The sequence below is a fragment of the Quercus robur genome, chromosome 6, assembly GCF_932294415.1.
Source record: "Quercus robur chromosome 6, dhQueRobu3.1, whole genome shotgun sequence".
NCBI lineage: Eukaryota > Viridiplantae > Streptophyta > Magnoliopsida > Fagales > Fagaceae > Quercus > Quercus robur.
The window spans coordinates 43,763,685-43,781,808 of NC_065539.1; the positions used below are offsets into that span (position 1 = coordinate 43,763,685).

Genomic DNA, 18,124 nt, shown 5'->3' on the forward strand with positions numbered 1-18,124 from the left:
GACAAATTTTTTTTCCTCACTAGATTTTGTCACCATAGTCCACTTTTGTTATAGTGCACTAGTCTTTTCCCTTTCTGAGTTAGTAGTCGGCATCATTGAGTTGGTGTGGTCAACGTTCTTGGCTAGGGTTGAGATCAGAGAGGTTGGGCCGCTGGGGTGGTAGTTATTTTTGTGGCTGGGGTGGGTTTTGGGTCTAGAAATTGATCTGGAGAATGGAAGAAGAAGGGAAGGAGCATCACATGTGGTGGCCACTTGAGCTGAATCCTAAAAACACATGCATGATGGTAGCGGGTGGTGTTGCTCAATGGGTCTTGGTGTTGTTGCTTGATGGGTCTTGCTGGGTTATTGGGTAACAATGGTGGGTTAGGTGGTTGGTGTGCCGTGGGTTGAGGCTGAGAGAGGATGAGAGGGAGAAAGCAATGGTTGTGCCATGGGTTGTGCTATGGGTTGAGGTTAGTTGTGTCGGTGGGTTAAGGCCGTTAGTTGTGTGGTGGCTTGGGTGGTGACATTAAGTGGGTGTAGAGAATAAAAAAGAATTAAAAATGATAAATTATGATGCCAAAATCATCAGCTACTATGTTCATCTAGACGGAATGCGTTGTTGGTATGTCAGGAATCCTGCACAAGATCAGAGATGAGACTTTGCTCGATTGGTCATCGGTGTGGTGTTGGCCACCGAACCTTCGATGATAAAGTCAGATGGTGATGGGATAGAATGAGCAAAATAATGATAGTATGCAGGTTTTTAGGTATCTGAGTATGTGTGTTCCTTTGCTTGAAACTTGGTGTAGTTTATATAGGGTTTTACCCTCCTAGCCATTGGCAGCATTCAATGGTGGCTTGAATGCCTTCTTGTGACGTTTTTCTAGTGATTTAATGAGGTATCATGAAGGCTCCTCCCAACGGTCATGTCTTTCATTTTTATTCGTTTGTAATGGCTTTGCATTAAATGCTCGTTTTATGGTGCTTATGGTCGTCCATCATCATTGTCTATACAATGAGAATTATTTGGACAATCAATAAATAAATAATATTTTAATGAAGTGGCTAAAAAAAAAAAAAAAAAAACTTTTGATGTTGGGTGTATTATAAAATGAAGTGTTAAAATAGATAAAATAATGTTTTAAGATGCTAATCTCAAATCTTTGCTAAAGAGTTAAGCATTTTCGAGTCTATAGTGGAGGGTGATGCTGAAGTAATTATGAAAGCTCTTTTGATTAAAGATGGAAGTCACCCAGAGTATGGGCATGTGCTCAACGATGCTTTGTCTTTAGCTGCATAATTTCGTTTTTGTAGGTTCACTCATGTTAAGTGTTTAGGCAACTTAATTGTCCATTTTCTGGCTAGACGTGCTAAGTCTGGCAACGAGCTTCAGGTTTGGATTAAATTCATCCCTGATGATATAGCTCCTCTTGTATCACGTGATTGTGTGTAATTTTTTTTTTTTTTTTTATGGAATAAAGAGAAATGATATGTCTACAACATTTTTCAACAAATTCTAAGTGGCTGGTTGTTATTGGTTGTTATTGTTGGGGCAAAAAAGTAATCTTAGTGTTAGTTTCAAATTTGAACCTAATAACAACTAACCACATGTGATTTGTTGTAAAAATGTTGTAGACGTAGCATCTCTTTAGAATAAAACTTGGTCAATCGGTCTGGATTCTTAAAAAAAAGAAAATAAAAAAATAAAAAATGTAACGCAAGATGTTTTGTTGCTACGATTGAATAAGTTGTAAAGTCGAAAGTATTGACCTTTTTTTTTTTTTGGAGAAACTCGAAAGTATTGACCTAATAAATAAATATTGTATAAAAATGGGGGTAGCGTTACTAATGCTTTTATTGAGACGGAAGGTTGAGTTATAAAGTCGACCATCAACAAAGCGGGTATGCATACACTATACAGTTTTAAAACATTACCTTTTTGTTTTTGAACACTCCCCATCGTACGATTCTAATCTCAGACAAGATCACAACCGTCCATACGCCAAAAAAGTCTTATGTGGGACCTACTCTTTTGAAACGACGAGTCCACGAAGTACCAAACTGCCAAACGAGAAAGTTCAAAGATCAGTACCTGATCTTATTCCGACAGTTGTTTGAGTTTTATATTCCTTCCCAACATAGAAACATTATTACTCCTATTATTATCTTCGCCGATTGAGTCAAAGAAAAGATTTAAGGTACATACTTTCTTGTGTTTGAATTGGTCACAGATCCATGGAGTTTTCTATGAATTAACCTTTTTTTTTTTTTTTTTGGTTTTTTAGAAGCCTGAATTTGATGGGTTGGTTTGTATTCGATTTTAGTGAAATGGGTTTGTATTAGATTCGCTTATTTTTCTTTCTATAATTATTGCTTGGTGCACTTTGCGTAGGGAACCATGTGAAATTGTAGAAAATTATGCCTTTGAATTTTTGCTGCCTAATTCAATTGGATTTATATTAAGTACCCACTCAAGAAAGTACTAAAATTTAATTATGAAAACTTGCTGATGGAACTTGTGAAAATCTTTATTTTAAAATGAATCATGAAGTTTTCTTTGTTTTTTTTTTTTTTTTGGATAGATTTCAAGGTTTTAGTCTATCAAGGATCATAGCGAACCCTATAGTTTTGGGACTAATTTTCTGTTGTTGCTGTATATAATTTTTTAGAAAATATGGTACTTAAAGTTCACGTTTGGTTTTTAAGTTTCACTTAACATTGAACTAAACTTTTGAAGGTCCAAATTTGAAGTATTTATGTAAAGATTATAGAATTCTCGATGTGCTATTCATTTTTTCTGTCATCCTATAACTCATTTCTTTTTTGGTATCCTTTTTCAGCTGTTAACCTCTTTGCCTGTTCAGGTGATGAAACAAGGCTATGCAATAATTGAATCTTTATAATCAGTGAAATCCAGGTGGGTTTTTTTTTTTTTTTTGATCTAAATTAAGTTTTAGTGCTTATTTTTATCTTGATAAATATGCTTGGCATGAGTGTTGAGCATGATTTCATAATTTGCAGGCAGTTGTTTTTGAAAAGAGTGTCTGCAAAAACTATAGTTGAAGTCACACCTAATGGCTAGGATAAAACCTCAGGCTCTGCTACTCCAAAGCAAAAAGAAGAAGGGGCCTACTCGTATCGGTGCCAGCACAATAGTATTATGCAACTTAGTTGTTGCCTTGATTGTATTGTCCATAATGGCAACTTATCGGCACTGGTATAAGAGGTTTGTCTTTCTTCCTTGGTTATTTATACATTTGGTTTTTTGATGATATGTCATCTCTAGTTTCATATGGATTTGTCTGTGTCTTTCAATTATGCCAATGACTTATTCTATCATTTGAAGAGTTGGTGCTAATTCGGTGTAGGTCAATGGACCAAACAGAGGATGGGAAGTCAACTTTTGAGGTATTTATTAGAAATGGAAACATGGTCACTCTCTCTCTCTTCTATCATGTGAAAGTCAGGAATTCCTCTCTTTCGGTTCTTAGTAAATGGATAAGTTGCTAACTTATTAATTTCTGTGGTCTAGGGCACTGACGTTCGCACGTTTGTAGATTTGAAGAAGTATGATCTTCCTGGTTATGCTGTAAGTTGCTTGGTACATTAGTTGCAATAACCATTATAACCTACTTCCATGTTTAATAGTCTTTTGTGAATGTGCTTGTCACCATTGATAGATTTCAAGTATTGTGTTATTATCTACCAAAAGAAAAGGGGGGTGGGGTGCATGGCTTTGATTGGAGGGTTTTTCTTTTTCCAACCTAATCCGACCTTGTTGGGTTGAAAAACCCATTACATGCTTAAAAACCAACTCAACCAAACCCACATGGGTTTGGTTAGGTCGATGGGTTGTGCTTGCATGTTTCATGCCTTGTAAAAAAAATTGACTTCATTAAAATTTAATTAATTTTTAAAATAAACTATTTGATGCAGGACAAAATAAAAGTGACAAGAAAAGTAAAGATAAACTTAAGAATCAGCACTTGAGTCGCTTGGAATTAGCACAAAGAAAAACTTAGGCATCAACACTTAAGGTGTCAGGAATCAGCACCCAACTATTGGAATATCTCCAATCTGAATATCATCAATTAATCAATCGTCTATTTTCGAAAATACAAATAAACCACACTCTTATATACATCTAGAGCTTCAAGAAATAAAGATAAAAGATAACAACTAATGAAAACAATCTGAACTGAACTCGAATACTAATCCCTATCTAATCTCAAATCTAATCCCTATCTGAATAAAAGTCTACAATTATCCAACTTCCTATGAGATAAATACAAAATATGAAAATATAAATTCTCAAATAAATTTGGTTTTGCTCCTGCATTATACTCCCCTTGTTGGAGAAAACTTGATCTTGAGTTTTAAAGCTTTGAAGGATAAAAACTCTAGCACATAACACTTGAGGAATCGTCTTTGGGAGCATTGAAAATGGATAAACCTTGTATTCCACCTCATGAAACTCTTTTGGAATCGCAAACTCGTTTGCAACCCAACTCACCAACTCATAAAAACTAACTCGAGGCATTAGGCTGGGTTGGTTTCGTTGGGTTGGTGGGTTGGATGCACTCCTTTAAGGGGGAGGGGGAATGTTAGTTGATGTAAGTTGGCTGTAAGCCTAGTGGCAGTTCAGTTAAAGAAATGGTTTTGATTATTCAATTGTAATGACTAGAATGAGTGAGGTGCCAAGAGCCTTGTAGCTCAATTGGTTGGCACCTCTTGGTGTTTCTAATGGAGACATTCAGGGTTCAAATTGCCCCTCCCCCTATTGTAACTATTGAATTAAAAAAAAAAAAGAGTGAGTGAGGTGAGAATTGTACATTGTGTATGATGGAATTTATCTTTTCCTTTTATAAACACAAAGCAAATAAGCCACCTGATATAATAAGAAATGAATCTTTTAGATGTTTATCTTTGATAAGGAACAGTTCTAGCAGTGAATTTAAGCAAGGGTTTGATGATTGCTTTTTGCATGCTTAGTTCTTATTTGTAATGTTGGCTTTGGTGATGCAGAAAGTTAGTAATGAATGATTTTCAATAAGTAATCTTAGAATAATTTACTCCATTTCTCTTCTTCTTCTTCTTTTAATTATTTTGTCTGGTAATAAGTTATGTCACACATGCTGATTGTTAGTTCTTAATCTTATTTTAAGCTGCTTTTTTCTTTTTGTGTAGATTTTGAATACATCAAAAGGTTATATTACGATAGAACTTTACAAGGAAAGCTCCCCTGAGATTGTTGACAGATTCCTTGACTTATGGTGAGCATTGATTTTCTATATTCTGCCTGCTGCATCATTTGATGCTGATGATTGGTGGTTGATGAAGCTAATAGTGTTAATTAGCAAGAATAGAGAAAATGGGTTAGTGTCTTAGTGATTGTGCTTCCACATAACACATGGTTGAATACTTTTTTATTATTATTTTTTTTCTGGGTACCAAAAAAGAAATCTATTTGAAAGAAAACTCTAATATATGATTTTTTTATTAAGGAAAAATAATTTAATTCAAAGGGGGAGATAGTTCAAATAAACAATATGTGGATTGAACCACTTCTAAGTAATTACAGTATGAGATTTAAAAGATCTAAAATTTCCAAAAGGAAGATGAAAGCTTTGTTAAGATCCTTGTGTGATTGAATGCTCTAATTAACAAGGATGTACCCAATGCACAAAACTCTCACTTTCACTAGGGTTGGGAGAAGTGGTTGGTAGGTAGCCTTACCCCTAATATTTTTTCGGAGGGCCTATTCCCAAACTCGAACTGGGACCTGTTGCTTTTGGTGGAAGGCACTTGCCATCGCATCAAGCCCCAAGACCCGACCTCTTTTGAATGCTCTAATTAATGATTGACAATCGTAAATTCCTATATTTTAGTTGAATAGATCTCATCCCTCATTTTTTTTTTTTTTTTTTTTTTTTTTAACCCCATAGAATGAGAAGGGGCAGGTGTGTTGGGTGATTTTATTTTGGTTGGGGTGGTGGTGGGGGCTAAATCTGCACCAGTTCTTCATTGCCTTGATCATTCTAGGAAGAATTAGTTTTATGAGTTATGAATTACTTATTTAGCTGTTTTCTCTTTTTCTGATTGATTTTCATTTATCTCTCATTGTCATTCCTCTAGGTGTTATTTATGCGTTGATAAAATAATATTGCTTGAGAGTTGCATGATATTGTCTTTGCGTTTGCATTTACAGGACAAATGACCCTCTTTGATTGCAGTTCATCTTATAATATCTGTTATCTTTAACTTTATTCTTGAACACCTAACTGATTTTGCAGCCAAAAAGGGTACTTCAAAGGGATGCCTTTTAATCATGTGATAAAAAACTATGTGATTCAAGGAGGCGAATACCAGGGGCTTGGGGCTGCTGAAGAGTTGATATCACATGCAAAGCTCCATCTTCAACTCGGCACAAGGTTCTCTTTCAATCTTGTCTAATACTGGTGGTAACTGGTCTTTCTTTTACTAAAAATGTGATTCTTACTTTTTTTGCACACAGTCCAAAACATGAGGCATTTATGCTGGGAACTTCAAAAATTAGGCTAGATAGCAAAGGATTTGATCTTTTCATTACAACTGCACCAATACCAGATATGAACGATAAACTTACAGTGTTTGGACGGGTCATCAAGGGAGAAGATGTGGTGCAGGTAACCATATTTGTGGTTCATGACTAAGCTGATGTCTGATTGCCTGGACTTGAACCTTTTTTTTTTTTTTTTTTTAATATATTTATAAATTTTGGACTTCTGTGCTGCAATGTGTCATTCAGGAAATTGAAGAGGTGGATACTGATGAACACTACCGGCCTAAATCTTCTGTAGGAATCATCAATGTTGCTCTGAAACGTGAAATTTGAGTGCTAAGTCGATCTAATGTTAAGTACTTCTAAATGGCGTGGTTCTCTCTTGACTAATTTGCTTGCTGATATTTGTCACAAAGTTTGCTATTTTGCATAATTTTTCATTCAATTTTTTCATAATCCCCATGCTGCTAGGTTCTTTATGCTTTTTTTGTGCATTGAGTATTGTTTTTTTCTCTCTTTGGAAGCAGCGGCAATTTTTTTTATTGGGGTATATGTAACATAAAGGTTGATAGGAGTTCGTGAAGTAATAGTATTTGGTTAAATTTCATATGCTTGGTAGAAAATTCTTTGCCTTTTAATGTGTTTGAAACAGTAGAAAATTGTATGTCGTTTATGTCATTTAAGTGCCATGAAACCGCATTCTATTTTTAGACTAAAACAACACACACAGTCAATCACAAACCATATTACTCATCAAATTGTTAGTCGAATTGGCAATTCTAATTATGCTGACCACAATTTTTTTACAATCAACTCAACTTCTAAATTCTTAATTACCAGATTTACAACTAGTTCCCCCTCAAAAAAAAGAGAAAGATTTACCACTAGTTATTAAAAGGCCATCGAGAAGAGGCCATAATTTCAGCCACTATGTTGATTTATTATCAGTACTTATTATGAAAATCAAGAGCATGAATCAAGTTCCCATTAGTATTAAGTTTTTATTTCGTCCATGTATTAAATTTGTTCCAATTTCATTATGCAAATTCTAAAATCAAGTTTCCGTACATTTAGTTTCTCAAAAAAAAAAAAAAAAGTTCCCATACATTTAATAGAATTAGTTTTGTTCCAATTTCATTATTATACTTTTAAATCAAGTTAATTTTATCCTTAATCATGACAATTTCTAAAGATAGAATTGTTTTAATTTTTGAAAGTTATGGACGAAATTGACTTTATTTTAAAAGTTGAGATATGAAATTGGTACAAGGACCTTTGATTTGAAACTTAAAGGATGAATTGACACAAATAAAATTTAATCTGTGACAAATTTATTGGATCAAATTAGTAGAATTGACTTGATTTTAAAAGTTAAAAGATGAAATCAATTAAAATTTGAAAGTTAGAAGGAATGGAATTGATACAATCAATTACGTGAGTTGAAGGATGAAATTATGAAATTTGACATAATTAAGCATTAGTTTGTGCAAAAATTCCTATTTATTTTAGCATAATAATCTACTTTTTCTTATTTTACATATTCATTTTCAAAACACTTCACATTTGATTATTTATTTTATAATATATTTCATTAAAATATCAATTTTTATAAGTTGGATTTAAAAGAAAAAAAAGAAAAAAAAGAAACCTTGGCCCAACTTGGATTTTGATTTGGGTTTTGAGTCTTTGAGAGGATAGTTGAAGAAACAAAACCAAGGTCTAGAATCTCTAGATATAATACAACAGAGATTCCCTATTTAAAAAGCGCGCCAAAACCTCAAATTTGTATATTTCCCTCCCCATTATAAATACAAAAACCCGCTTCTAATACGAAATACACCGAGTCTGCTAGGGTTTTTGAATACGAAAGAGAGAGAAAATGAATGGCTCAGCCTCAGGTATGGAATTAGATCAACCACAAGAAGAGGAAGATCGTTTCCTTGCGTTCGTCGATTACGCGAGGTCTGTGCTCTCGCTTGAATCCGAAGAAGAAGATCGAGATCGAGATCCGAATGGAAACGGATCCGAGACCTCAGGGCCTGGTTGGAGCTGGATCGCGTCTCGGATCCTCAAGACTTGCGTTGCCTATTCCAGTGGCGTCACCACCGCGATTCTACTCTCTGATCTCTCTCAGGTTAGTTTTCTTTTTGCGCTCCGTTTGGTTGCTAAGAAAATGTGCGGGAAAATAAACTGTCATTTAAGATCTCATTTCACTACGAGTGTGTTTGTACTTTTGGTGTGTTCATTTTGATTGTGCTGTGCCTGTACCTAGCAAAATTAACCTAAAAAACGAACTGAGCCAAGCTCACACTAAACAAAAAAGTGTTACTAGTTTTAATTTATTTTTTATGCGCTCCGTTTGGTTGCTAAGAAAAATTAGGAAAAGAAACTTTCATTTAAGTTTTAAGATCTCATTTCAGTAAATTAATAGTTTTAATTGATTTTAAACGACGTGATACAGCTTTAGATGGAAAATGGAGCTATTTCCATTGAATAAAATAATATTCACTTTGATCTTTGTAGGTACCTCCTAAGTTGAAATATTAATTAATTTTATCCTCCGTTTGGTTGCTAAGAAAATGCAGGAAAAGAAACTGTCATTTAAAATCTCATTTTACTAAATAAGAAATTATAATTGATTTTGAATTATGTAACAATTTATACATCTAGGTCTTCACTGTAAAAATGTCCAACGCCATTTTTGGTGTTTTTATTTTTATTTATTTTATTTTTTAGCTTTTGTCTTTTTGAAGGCATGGAATGAGCAACACAGGGCCAGGGCTCCGAGGAAAAGGCCGGAATGTATAAATCAATTGAAAAAGAAACATAGGAGAACAAAGCTTCCAAACACCGTTACAATTGACTCTATATATGAGAGAAATTTTCTATCCTTAGGTGGTGTATTGGAAGTTGTGATCGTCGATGCCTTCTCTCTCCCAGGTACTTTATATTTAGAAGTTTATATGATTGTATATTATTGTCTTTTTTCTTTTCCCTAAAGCAGCTAATCAATTATTCTTCTTGGGAATGTTGTCATGCAACTTGATTTCTGATTTTTTTTTTCCTAATTAGCTATTGTTTTTGTTGTTGTATGATTTATTTCAGGTACAAATATCTACATGCTTACTTTGGGGGATTTTTGGAGCTCCAATACCATTGATCTTTATCTCCACCGAAGGTAAAACTACTGAATTGCATTGCATCTACCTTTATTCATGCACTTATTTTGTTGCTAATAAAAGATGATGTGTGATCTCTCAGCCATTTGCTTTTCTATCAGAAATGTAGTAATGGGAGTACTTTGAGTTCCTGTTGTTCAGAGATTGTCTTTACTCTGCTGTCCTCTCTGAACTTTGGGTCACACAGTTGATAGCTTTTGCTCTAACAATGTTCTTCTATTTGTTTTCATTTGGGTTTTCTCTTCTTACTGATTCCACATGGATTTGGTGGTAATGCAGCTGAATCGTTGGCATGTCAAGCCTTTAAGTGGGGAGTTGATGTTAGGTAGTCTCTAGATGCACCAGATTCACCCTGTATGAGTTGTTTGGTGCAATGATAAGGAGGGAAAAGAAGGGAGTCACAGTGTAAAAATATTACAAATTCCCCATTTGGACTGATCAAGCATTTCCCAGTCATAATTGGTTAGATTTGGAAGGGAACTTTTCTCGTGAAAGGTTAGGTCAACATTTTTAACAAGATACAAGTACTTTATGATGGCTCAAAGACTTTCATCATTATGGTTGTCTTTGTTTGGAGATGAAATGGGGTAGATGAAAAACTTTAGAGAGAAAATAGGAAAGAAAACTTTTTTGAAGTGTGTTTCGTTGGGTGGGGAGGAAGGAAAATAAATGGTGGGGTTCAGGTGTTTTCTCTCTGGGCCTATTAAAAAGTTCTCTCCCCAAAATAGAGAGAAAACTGAGTAGGGATGAATTTTTTCTTGATTGACAAAAATGCCCATATGCATGTGCACATGGGCTTCTTCAAGTTGCCTTTTTTTTTTTTTTTTCCTCTTCTGGGCAGTACATTGCCCTTTTTTCTTTCTTTTGATTTTCTAGGGTCTGGGCATGATACTTGTTTTTTTTTTTTTAACTAGACGTGATTTTTTTTTTTTTTTGGGACATGATTTTTATTTTTATAATAAATTTGGGTGATTGCTCTTTTTTTGTGGTTATTTGTCACTTTTTTTTTTTTTATTTAAATTGAGCATCATTCTTTAATAAGGGTATATGAGTAAATGTATTCAAACTCATTTTTTCCATCCTTCCACTTTTCCATTCTCAACCAAAAAAATAGGAGAGAAAATAAAATCTTTTCTATCCTCCCACCATTTTATATCTTCTCACTTTTCCACTCCAACCAAACGGACCCATGTTCCACTTCTTTCTCTAATAGGAAAACAAATGAATCTTCTCTTGGGTTCAATCTAAGAATTTCGGATTTATTGCTGGGATAATCCAGACTATATTTTGCATTGACTAGGGGAGAAGTCTTCTAGTGATGGAAGTTTAAAGTTGATGAGTTATAGCTGAAATTAGTTGGGGGTAGTACTCATGGAATATTCTGATAAGAACACAATTGTACCATTGTGGATTGGTATGGAAATTCAAGTAGAATCTTGAATAGGAAAGTTGAGAACTTAGGGTTTCTTGGACCTTGGTTTGGGTATGGGTGAATGTGGAAGTATGGATGTGAGTACATGATGGTTTGAGTGCTACGTTCAGATGTTTAAGACTAGGGGAATTTGGGTATGGCTTTGGGCAGGGGGTGGATGAAGTGTTTGGTGATGGTTCTTGAAGGAAACTGCACTAGAGTGGAAGGAAATGCAATTACAGTTTTGGAATTGGAAGTGTGAGATTGATGGATGATGGATTTAATGGATTCAATGCATGAATGATTTGAGTGATGGAAAAGGTTGTGCCTTCTTCAAGAGAGTCACCTTCTCCAATTAAGACTTCTTCTAGGGAGCTTGTTGGAATATTCACATGTGAATAGTGTGATTGGTTAAGTAGTGAAGTTCCACATTGGATACTAATGAGAAGAGTGAGTGGTTAATATAGCATAGTTGAGCTAATACCAATCGGGCTTAGGCCTTTTTGGGTTAAGTGCATATGTTATATTAACTACTCAATTGGAGTCTCTCCAAGGTGTTTCTCTCCCAAACAGAGACTACCTCCAAGCAAGATTATTCTCAAGTCTAAGAACACAAAAGAGTGTACCTTATTCAATGAGAGAAATGGGAGTTACAAGCCCTTATTTATATAACAGAGTAGAACTAATCTAATTGGCCTATATGGCTCAATATTATTGGCTCTCATTCTCCATCTGCTCTTACTAATTCAGCATGTGTTTACAAGAATTAACACGTGATTAATGTACTTGAACCCTAACTAACTCTAGTTTATCTATCTAGTAACTAAATATCCCAATCTTGTGCAACCCTTGAAATTTTGTCCAACTGAGCTCCAAGCTACCCCCTCAAGGTTGAATCATGTGCATGGAAGTGAGGAAGCTGCCACCCGAGTGTCAGATCAATTAAGCAAGGGAGTGCTGATCAGCACTTAAGGAAGTGAGGAAGTGCTGATTGGCCTCTTCTAAAATTAGGTTTTTTTTTTTGTTTGTTTGTGTTTAGAGCCTTTTCATGCATTTGTAACATATTCATGAATTGGATGAAACATATTTCTCACCATTATTATGCAGGTCATGAAATGTATGGATCTAGTTTTCTCTAGCACTATCAACTGTTACATTGCTTTCGCTTTCATTTATGTTTGTTTGCATCCATTTATGTCGTTAATATTAAAAGCTCCCATGCAACTAAAAGCATGATTTTTTTTCCTGTAGCAGATACTATGATTTGGTGGATCCTCAGAATGGGATTCTGAAGAAAGGAAGGGAGATTTTCCTCACAGGATGCTATCTTCGGACTGCCACTGAAGGATCTGGTTGTCCTCGACTTTTGCCAACAGAATATCTGGTGATATTGTTAGATGAGGTTGCTTTCAAATTCCTTTCACCCATCATTTCCTCTTTTGGCTCCATCGAATTTTCCTAAATTAAAGTACGTCCAAAAATTTTGAAGGAGGCCCAGCTTGCGAAGACAAGTACTAGCTTTTGGCCTTTGTTTCATATAAGGAAAATTAGAAAATGGTCCAGGGATCTTTCTGGTTGTTACATTTTCATTATCTTTAATATAGGAGGAAGATGATGATGCAATGCTGCTAGGAGCTCAGTTTTGTTCAGATTCTTTCTCTTCCATTTCTCTTGATGCAGTCAACAAGGGGGTTTCCTTTTCATTGTATGCTAGGTAAGATATAATTGTTCCATGCATTTTTTTTTTCTTCTTAGTGGGTCTTCTTTTGCAATGATTGAAAAAGTTCAAAACCAAGGATAAGTCTATATCATGCTTTTGTGCGTTTACATCCTTCTCTGATAATGGAGGTAAGTTATCTGTTTAGAAATTGCTTACTTTCTTTGGTTTTTTCATCTGTAGGATTGAATCTATTGGGTCACTGGAAATTCAGGGAAGGTTAAGTGCCTTACAGGGGAAACAAATTACTCTTGTTGATAGCGATGGTGTCAAGTTAAATTTTCTACTCTGGGGTGAGCAGGTTATTCTTGCTAATCTTTGCAGGTTAGCTCTTGCACAGGATTTTGTTGGTATTGCCCTTTCCCAAAGTATGTTCATAACCGAATTTTTTTTTTCAGTGTTGGAAGCATGCTTGCATTGGATAGACCATATATTGCAAGTTCCATAGAGAGTTCCATTGAAACAAGTGATGAGTTTTGCCTTGAATACGGCAGTGCAACACAATTATATTTGGTGCCTTTCATTCAGCATGAGGAACAAGTAAGTCATCGACAATAATGTGACAAGATGTTATTATTTAGAATATTCAGTTAATTTTCATGTTACTCAGGTGTGTGTAGCATTGACACAAAATCGGAACCAAGGTCCTCGGCTGCTGAATACATTAGATTCTAGTCAGGAACCTAAAGTTTCTCAAGTTTCCTTGCCATGTGATTCACTGGGTTCCATTGACTTCAGGGATTATCCTTTTCGAGTGAGTTCACCTTCCATTACTCTTCTAACTTACTCTGTTAGATGCTTTTTAAATGTGCATCTGTTTTCTCTTATTTATCTTCAAAAACTTTAATATGGTTGCATTTTTAAACTTTAAATGGAACTGGGACATTGACTTATGCTCTAGCTCTTCTACAATTGTCCAGTCTTACTCTACAAACCCAAAAAGGTAGAGGAAGAGTTGGAGGAAGGGTAATAATTAGATAAGAAATAATGGGGAGAAGAAGAGTAAAAATAAAGGAAGGGGAATAGTTATGTAAAATTAAATGAATGGATTGCTAAAGTTGCTTATGGTTGGATTTACAGAGTTAGTAACCAAATAGTTTCTAAAGGTAAATGATTGGATTTGTAAAGTTAATATTTTAAATCATTCTTTATATTTAATATTGGTTAAAAAATGAAACAAAAATTGATAGAAGAAGAAGAGGATGATGAGGTGGTGGAACAGGAGCTTCACAATTAAATGCAATGCTTTCATTATTATATATAGTGTAGATGTTTCTGGCTGCTCAATGTCTTCACATTCCTTCTTCTGTAGACTTCATAATTGTCAATATCTGTTTGAATTTACTTGCATTTCTTATTTTCCAGCAAGCCTTTAGCATGCCAATCTAAGTAATGGAGCATCTTAGGTTCATCACAGTTGCATTCTATTGGGATAAATAAAAAGGAAGCCCCTTATGCAATCATCTGAATCTTATCCTAGTTGTATCTATTTTCTAAGCAATCATATAAGTGTACATTAAATCGGCTACCTTTATCTTTCGTCTTGGTGGTATAGTTTAAGGTTGAATCTTGTGCTAGACTGCTAGTATTTTCCTTTCCATCTTTCTGTAATTTATAATTAACATTTAATACCTGTGTAAAGTTTTGCAGTCGTTTGTTATAGACCTTCGTGACAAGATGACTGGAATCAGCCTATATGGTGTTGTTACAGATATTATTAATGAAAAACATGCTGAAGAAGCTATTTTCTCGCTTAGAATTGAAGATACCACTGGAGTAATATGGGCAAAGCTACATTTTGCAAAATCTTGGTAATCCTATTTCGTAAAACCATCATACATCCAATTTCTTCCTAGATTGTAAATCTTACATGTTCCAATTGTTTATTTCCCTCAAATCGTGTCTTTCTTAGGTCACTGGGAAGAGTAAACCTTGGTCACACAGTGTATATTTCTGGTTTGACATGCTCTATGTCGAAGCGAAATTGGTGAGCCCAACCTTGGCAATCATCATTTGTAGTTACCGTTAACACAATATGTAGTTATTTTCTAGATTCTTGTGGTTTTCTAGCTTGATTTGACATTTATTGTATTTCTGACGAGTTTCAGTAAAGCATCTAATCATGTGGTTGATTTATTTGCTTGACAGCCTGGAAGCATTATGGTTAGAGAATAATGTTGGATCTTCTTTCTTCAATCTCAGTTGCTTGCCCGCATTGCTAAACTCTTCTTGTCTTCATAAATTATCAAGCCTTTGTGATCTATCCAGCCAGACTAGCAGTACACAGGTATGGGCTTCTTGTGAATTTTGGTTTGGCTAGTAATTCATGAATTAACATATTATAAGTTTGTTTAAAAAACGCTATATATAACTTTCGTATTTGTGTGTTCTAATAAGCATTACTGTTTCCTTAAAGAAAAAAACTTTCCATGTCTATCGTATTGTGTGCAGTGACATTGTTATGCTGTTAATATATTATGTTTTTCACCTCTCCTGGTCAATCATGAACAGTGGTTAGCTGTTATGACGTGACCTTGTGCTTCATAATATTAATTAGAACTTTAGAAGAGATAGAGGCCTGAGTGTGCCCTGTACTAAAAATTTTAGTTATATTAGCTCACTGAGTCTATTAACACACATCCAGCCACCAACATGCACTCTGCAAACTAAGCCTGATTAGTGACTTGTATGTGCAAAAATCTGATGAATGGATTGCAAAAAAGGATTGATATCTGTTAGAGGTCTATTAGAAATTACTAAAGAAATAGAAGTGGATCAGTCTTTTTAGGGGGTTGGTGATCCTAAGTGCATAGAGTTTCATCTACATGCTTGATTTTGAAAATAAAGTATAGAAATTACTGCAGTAATTGGATAAGAATGGTGGAGATCAAACTTTATGTTGTGTTTATATATGTGGTGTTTTTATAAATCAAATTACATATGGGTAAAGTGGGTTCAAGTGGCTAAAGTATTAAGTTTCTTCAAATTGAATCTCTAGTAATTTGAAGATCAAGTCTTTCAGAAGTCTGTATATGTATGTATCCATGTATGTGGTATGTACTGTAAGTATTGTTGGATAACGAAATTTCAAATTTTGATATATTCTTTTGTTTCCCTCCTATTAATTCCTTAAGGCCTTCTATTTTGAGCCAATGCTTCTGGATTTGAGCCAACCTTGATGAAAATGCAGATCATCTACGCAGTTTTGGCTTTTGAGCCCATTGTTTATGGATCCTTACTAAAGCTACATCACTCGCCCACACACAGTAGAAAATAATTTGTTAAACTAGTGTAGGTTTATGCCACAGAAGCACTCAATCTTCCCACTACACTCTCCTTTTTGTTACTTATTATTAAAACAATGATTTTGATTTGGCTCTTTCATTTATAGGTGTATAGCATTGTGTACATCTTCATTACTGTATATAGTTTCATTGTCAAGCATTTATCCTCAAAACATGATCTTTTATCAACTAATTTTTTTGTTTATTTCGTTCCAAACATGTGAACAGATATGTCGAGTTTGGCTTGATCAAGTTGCAAATTGTCATGTTAATACGAAATATTCACATGCTCTCTGCGGTCATTTTGTTAACAAGACACCAAGTGGGGTTATGGTATGCAGCTTCTGTCATTACAATTGTGATGCTGAAGTTACGCGCACTTTCCACCTGAAAATCACACTTGCAGATGAGAGTGCGAAAGTTTTTGCATGGTGTACTGGTCAAACAGCTGCAGAGTTGCTGCAAATATCACCTGACGAATTCTATGAACTACCTGAGGTAATAACTGAAATCATGACCCTTAATAACTCAAATTGGTAACTAAGAGTGACAAGTTGTTTCCAAAAGAATGTAATAATTAAAACTTGATAAATCAACGTTGACAAGCAGTAAAAATAAAATCATGTACATTTTCTTTTTGCTTTTTTTACTTCTTAAGTTTTCCGAAGACATACATTATCTAAGAGGAGGGTATTAAAAAGCATTTATGTTTCATAACTGATTCACAACAAACAAGGAGCAAAGTCAATTTCGGATTCTTGTAGCAGATTCCAATTTGTTGATTTGAGTCATGCTGACAGGGAGAGACAGATATGTCTGAAATTTTTTTGGTTAGGAAAGAGACTATTTGGAGTTCTATATATAATTTCTTTGAAAGAACTTCACCTTCATAAATAATTATGTCTCTATTAGATTATGGTATTCCAAGTATGAATAGACTCTTCAATTTATTTTGCATTAGCATAAGTATCTACTGTTAATATTTAATATGGATGTGAAATACAAAGCTTAAATATTGTAGCCTTGCCATGGTCTGATCATGAGGAACCCTCTTAAGCTGGATGAAATTTTTTCTAATCTTAAGAAATTGATTTTCTAGAAAAGAAACTGCCTTTATTTATTTATTTATTTTAAAATTTTAAATATGGCTCTTTTAACAGGAAGAACAGGTGATGTATCCTTCTTCACTAGAGAATGAGAGGTTTATGGTTGCATTAGTTAATTGCAAGAAGCAGGGTTATGGAGTCAGTGGTGGTCTTATCCAAGAAAATGATGATGTGTCATGGGAGATAACTCGTGCATTGAAGTTTGAATAATGTTATGTATGCGAAATTTTTGTTGTTTTTGACTAATCACCTTCACTTGAAAAAAAGGTGTAACAGGAATTCCATTCAGCACGACGGTGATAAAGTTAGACGATGGCCTCGTTTAAGTGTCAAGTTGGGATGCAACGTAAATTTGTAGCAAGATATGTAACAAGGTTAATAATTATGCAAACTTAATTTGAAACCTTAAATACTCGTAGGCCTAAAACCTAAATCCATAGTTGAGTATTCTATTCGGGAAGTGAAGTAGATAATGGAAGTCAATTTTACTTGATAAAAAGCTAGTACCAATTTCCATCGAAAAATGCGGTGCATGATGCTATTTTATATCCCAGTTTCAATATAAAAAAAAAAAAAAAAAAAAAAAAAAAAAAAAAAATCGGACATCATTATATATTGTGGCTTTATTTATTTATTTATTTATTTTTTGTGTACATCGTCTTAACTATCCTAGGCTTTTTTTGCCTAGTATCAAATCGGCCATTTTGACAGTAATTTTATTTAATTTTGATAATTCGATAATTACCGTAAGAGATTTGAAACTTTGAACCCTTTACAATTGAGCTAAAAGACTCTTTTAACAAAAAATTTTGAATAATTACTAAATCATGCATGCCACAAGAAAGTCTCTCAACAAGGGAAAAATTATTTCATACTCTTGGAACAATGTGCGAGACTCACGTTA

General features: G+C 34.4%; 2 protein-coding genes across 3 annotated transcripts; both read left to right on the forward strand.

Annotated features, from left to right (window-relative positions):
- The first annotated feature begins 1,970 nt into the window (after positions 1-1,970).
- LOC126688912 (peptidyl-prolyl cis-trans isomerase CYP21-4) lies at positions 1,971-7,161 on the forward strand. Of its 2 annotated transcripts, none has more exons than XM_050383847.1 (9): positions 1,971-2,180; positions 2,823-2,899; positions 3,004-3,208; positions 3,351-3,390; positions 3,515-3,571; positions 5,170-5,255; positions 6,276-6,413; positions 6,497-6,647; positions 6,770-7,161. In XM_050383847.1, the coding sequence occupies exons 3-9, from the start codon at positions 3,057-3,059 to the stop codon at positions 6,854-6,856; spliced, it is 711 nt and encodes a 236-aa protein (XP_050239804.1). In that variant the 5' UTR covers positions 1,971-2,180; positions 2,823-2,899; positions 3,004-3,056; the 3' UTR covers positions 6,857-7,161. The 2 variants fall into 2 exon arrangements, with proteins under 2 accessions (XP_050239804.1, XP_050239805.1); XM_050383848.1 differs by having other exon boundaries at positions 2,847-2,899.
- Positions 7,162-8,069: 908 nt separating this feature from the next.
- Positions 8,070-17,630, forward strand: LOC126688911 (uncharacterized). The gene is made up of 13 exons (XM_050383846.1): positions 8,070-8,657; positions 9,277-9,463; positions 9,629-9,701; positions 12,368-12,515; positions 12,718-12,827; positions 13,014-13,154; positions 13,229-13,370; positions 13,441-13,584; positions 14,481-14,641; positions 14,743-14,817; positions 14,979-15,117; positions 16,343-16,612; positions 17,275-17,630. The coding sequence occupies exons 1-13, from the start codon at positions 8,403-8,405 to the stop codon at positions 17,428-17,430; spliced, it is 2,001 nt and encodes a 666-aa protein (XP_050239803.1). The 5' UTR covers positions 8,070-8,402; the 3' UTR covers positions 17,431-17,630.
- Positions 17,631-18,124: the final 494 nt, after the last annotated feature.

Bases quoted from the DNA above. Each gene is read 5' to 3' on its own strand.
- LOC126688912 (XM_050383847.1), top strand. From the start codon at position 3,057: ATGGCTAGGATAAAACCTCAGGCTCTGCTACTCCAAAGCAAAAAGAAG. The intron at 3,572-5,169 runs GTAAGTTGCTTG...CTTTTTGTGTAG, and splicing joins ATGATCTTCCTGGTTATGCT to ATTTTGAATACATCAAAAGG. The intron at 6,648-6,769 runs GTAACCATATTT...TGTGTCATTCAG, and splicing joins AGGGAGAAGATGTGGTGCAG to GAAATTGAAGAGGTGGATAC.
- LOC126688911 (XM_050383846.1), top strand. From the start codon at position 8,403: ATGAATGGCTCAGCCTCAGGTATGGAATTAGATCAACCACAAGAAGAG. The intron at 8,658-9,276 runs GTTAGTTTTCTT...GTCTTTTTGAAG, and splicing joins TACTCTCTGATCTCTCTCAG to GCATGGAATGAGCAACACAG. The intron at 13,371-13,440 runs GTAAGTCATCGA...CATGTTACTCAG, and splicing joins TCATTCAGCATGAGGAACAA to GTGTGTGTAGCATTGACACA.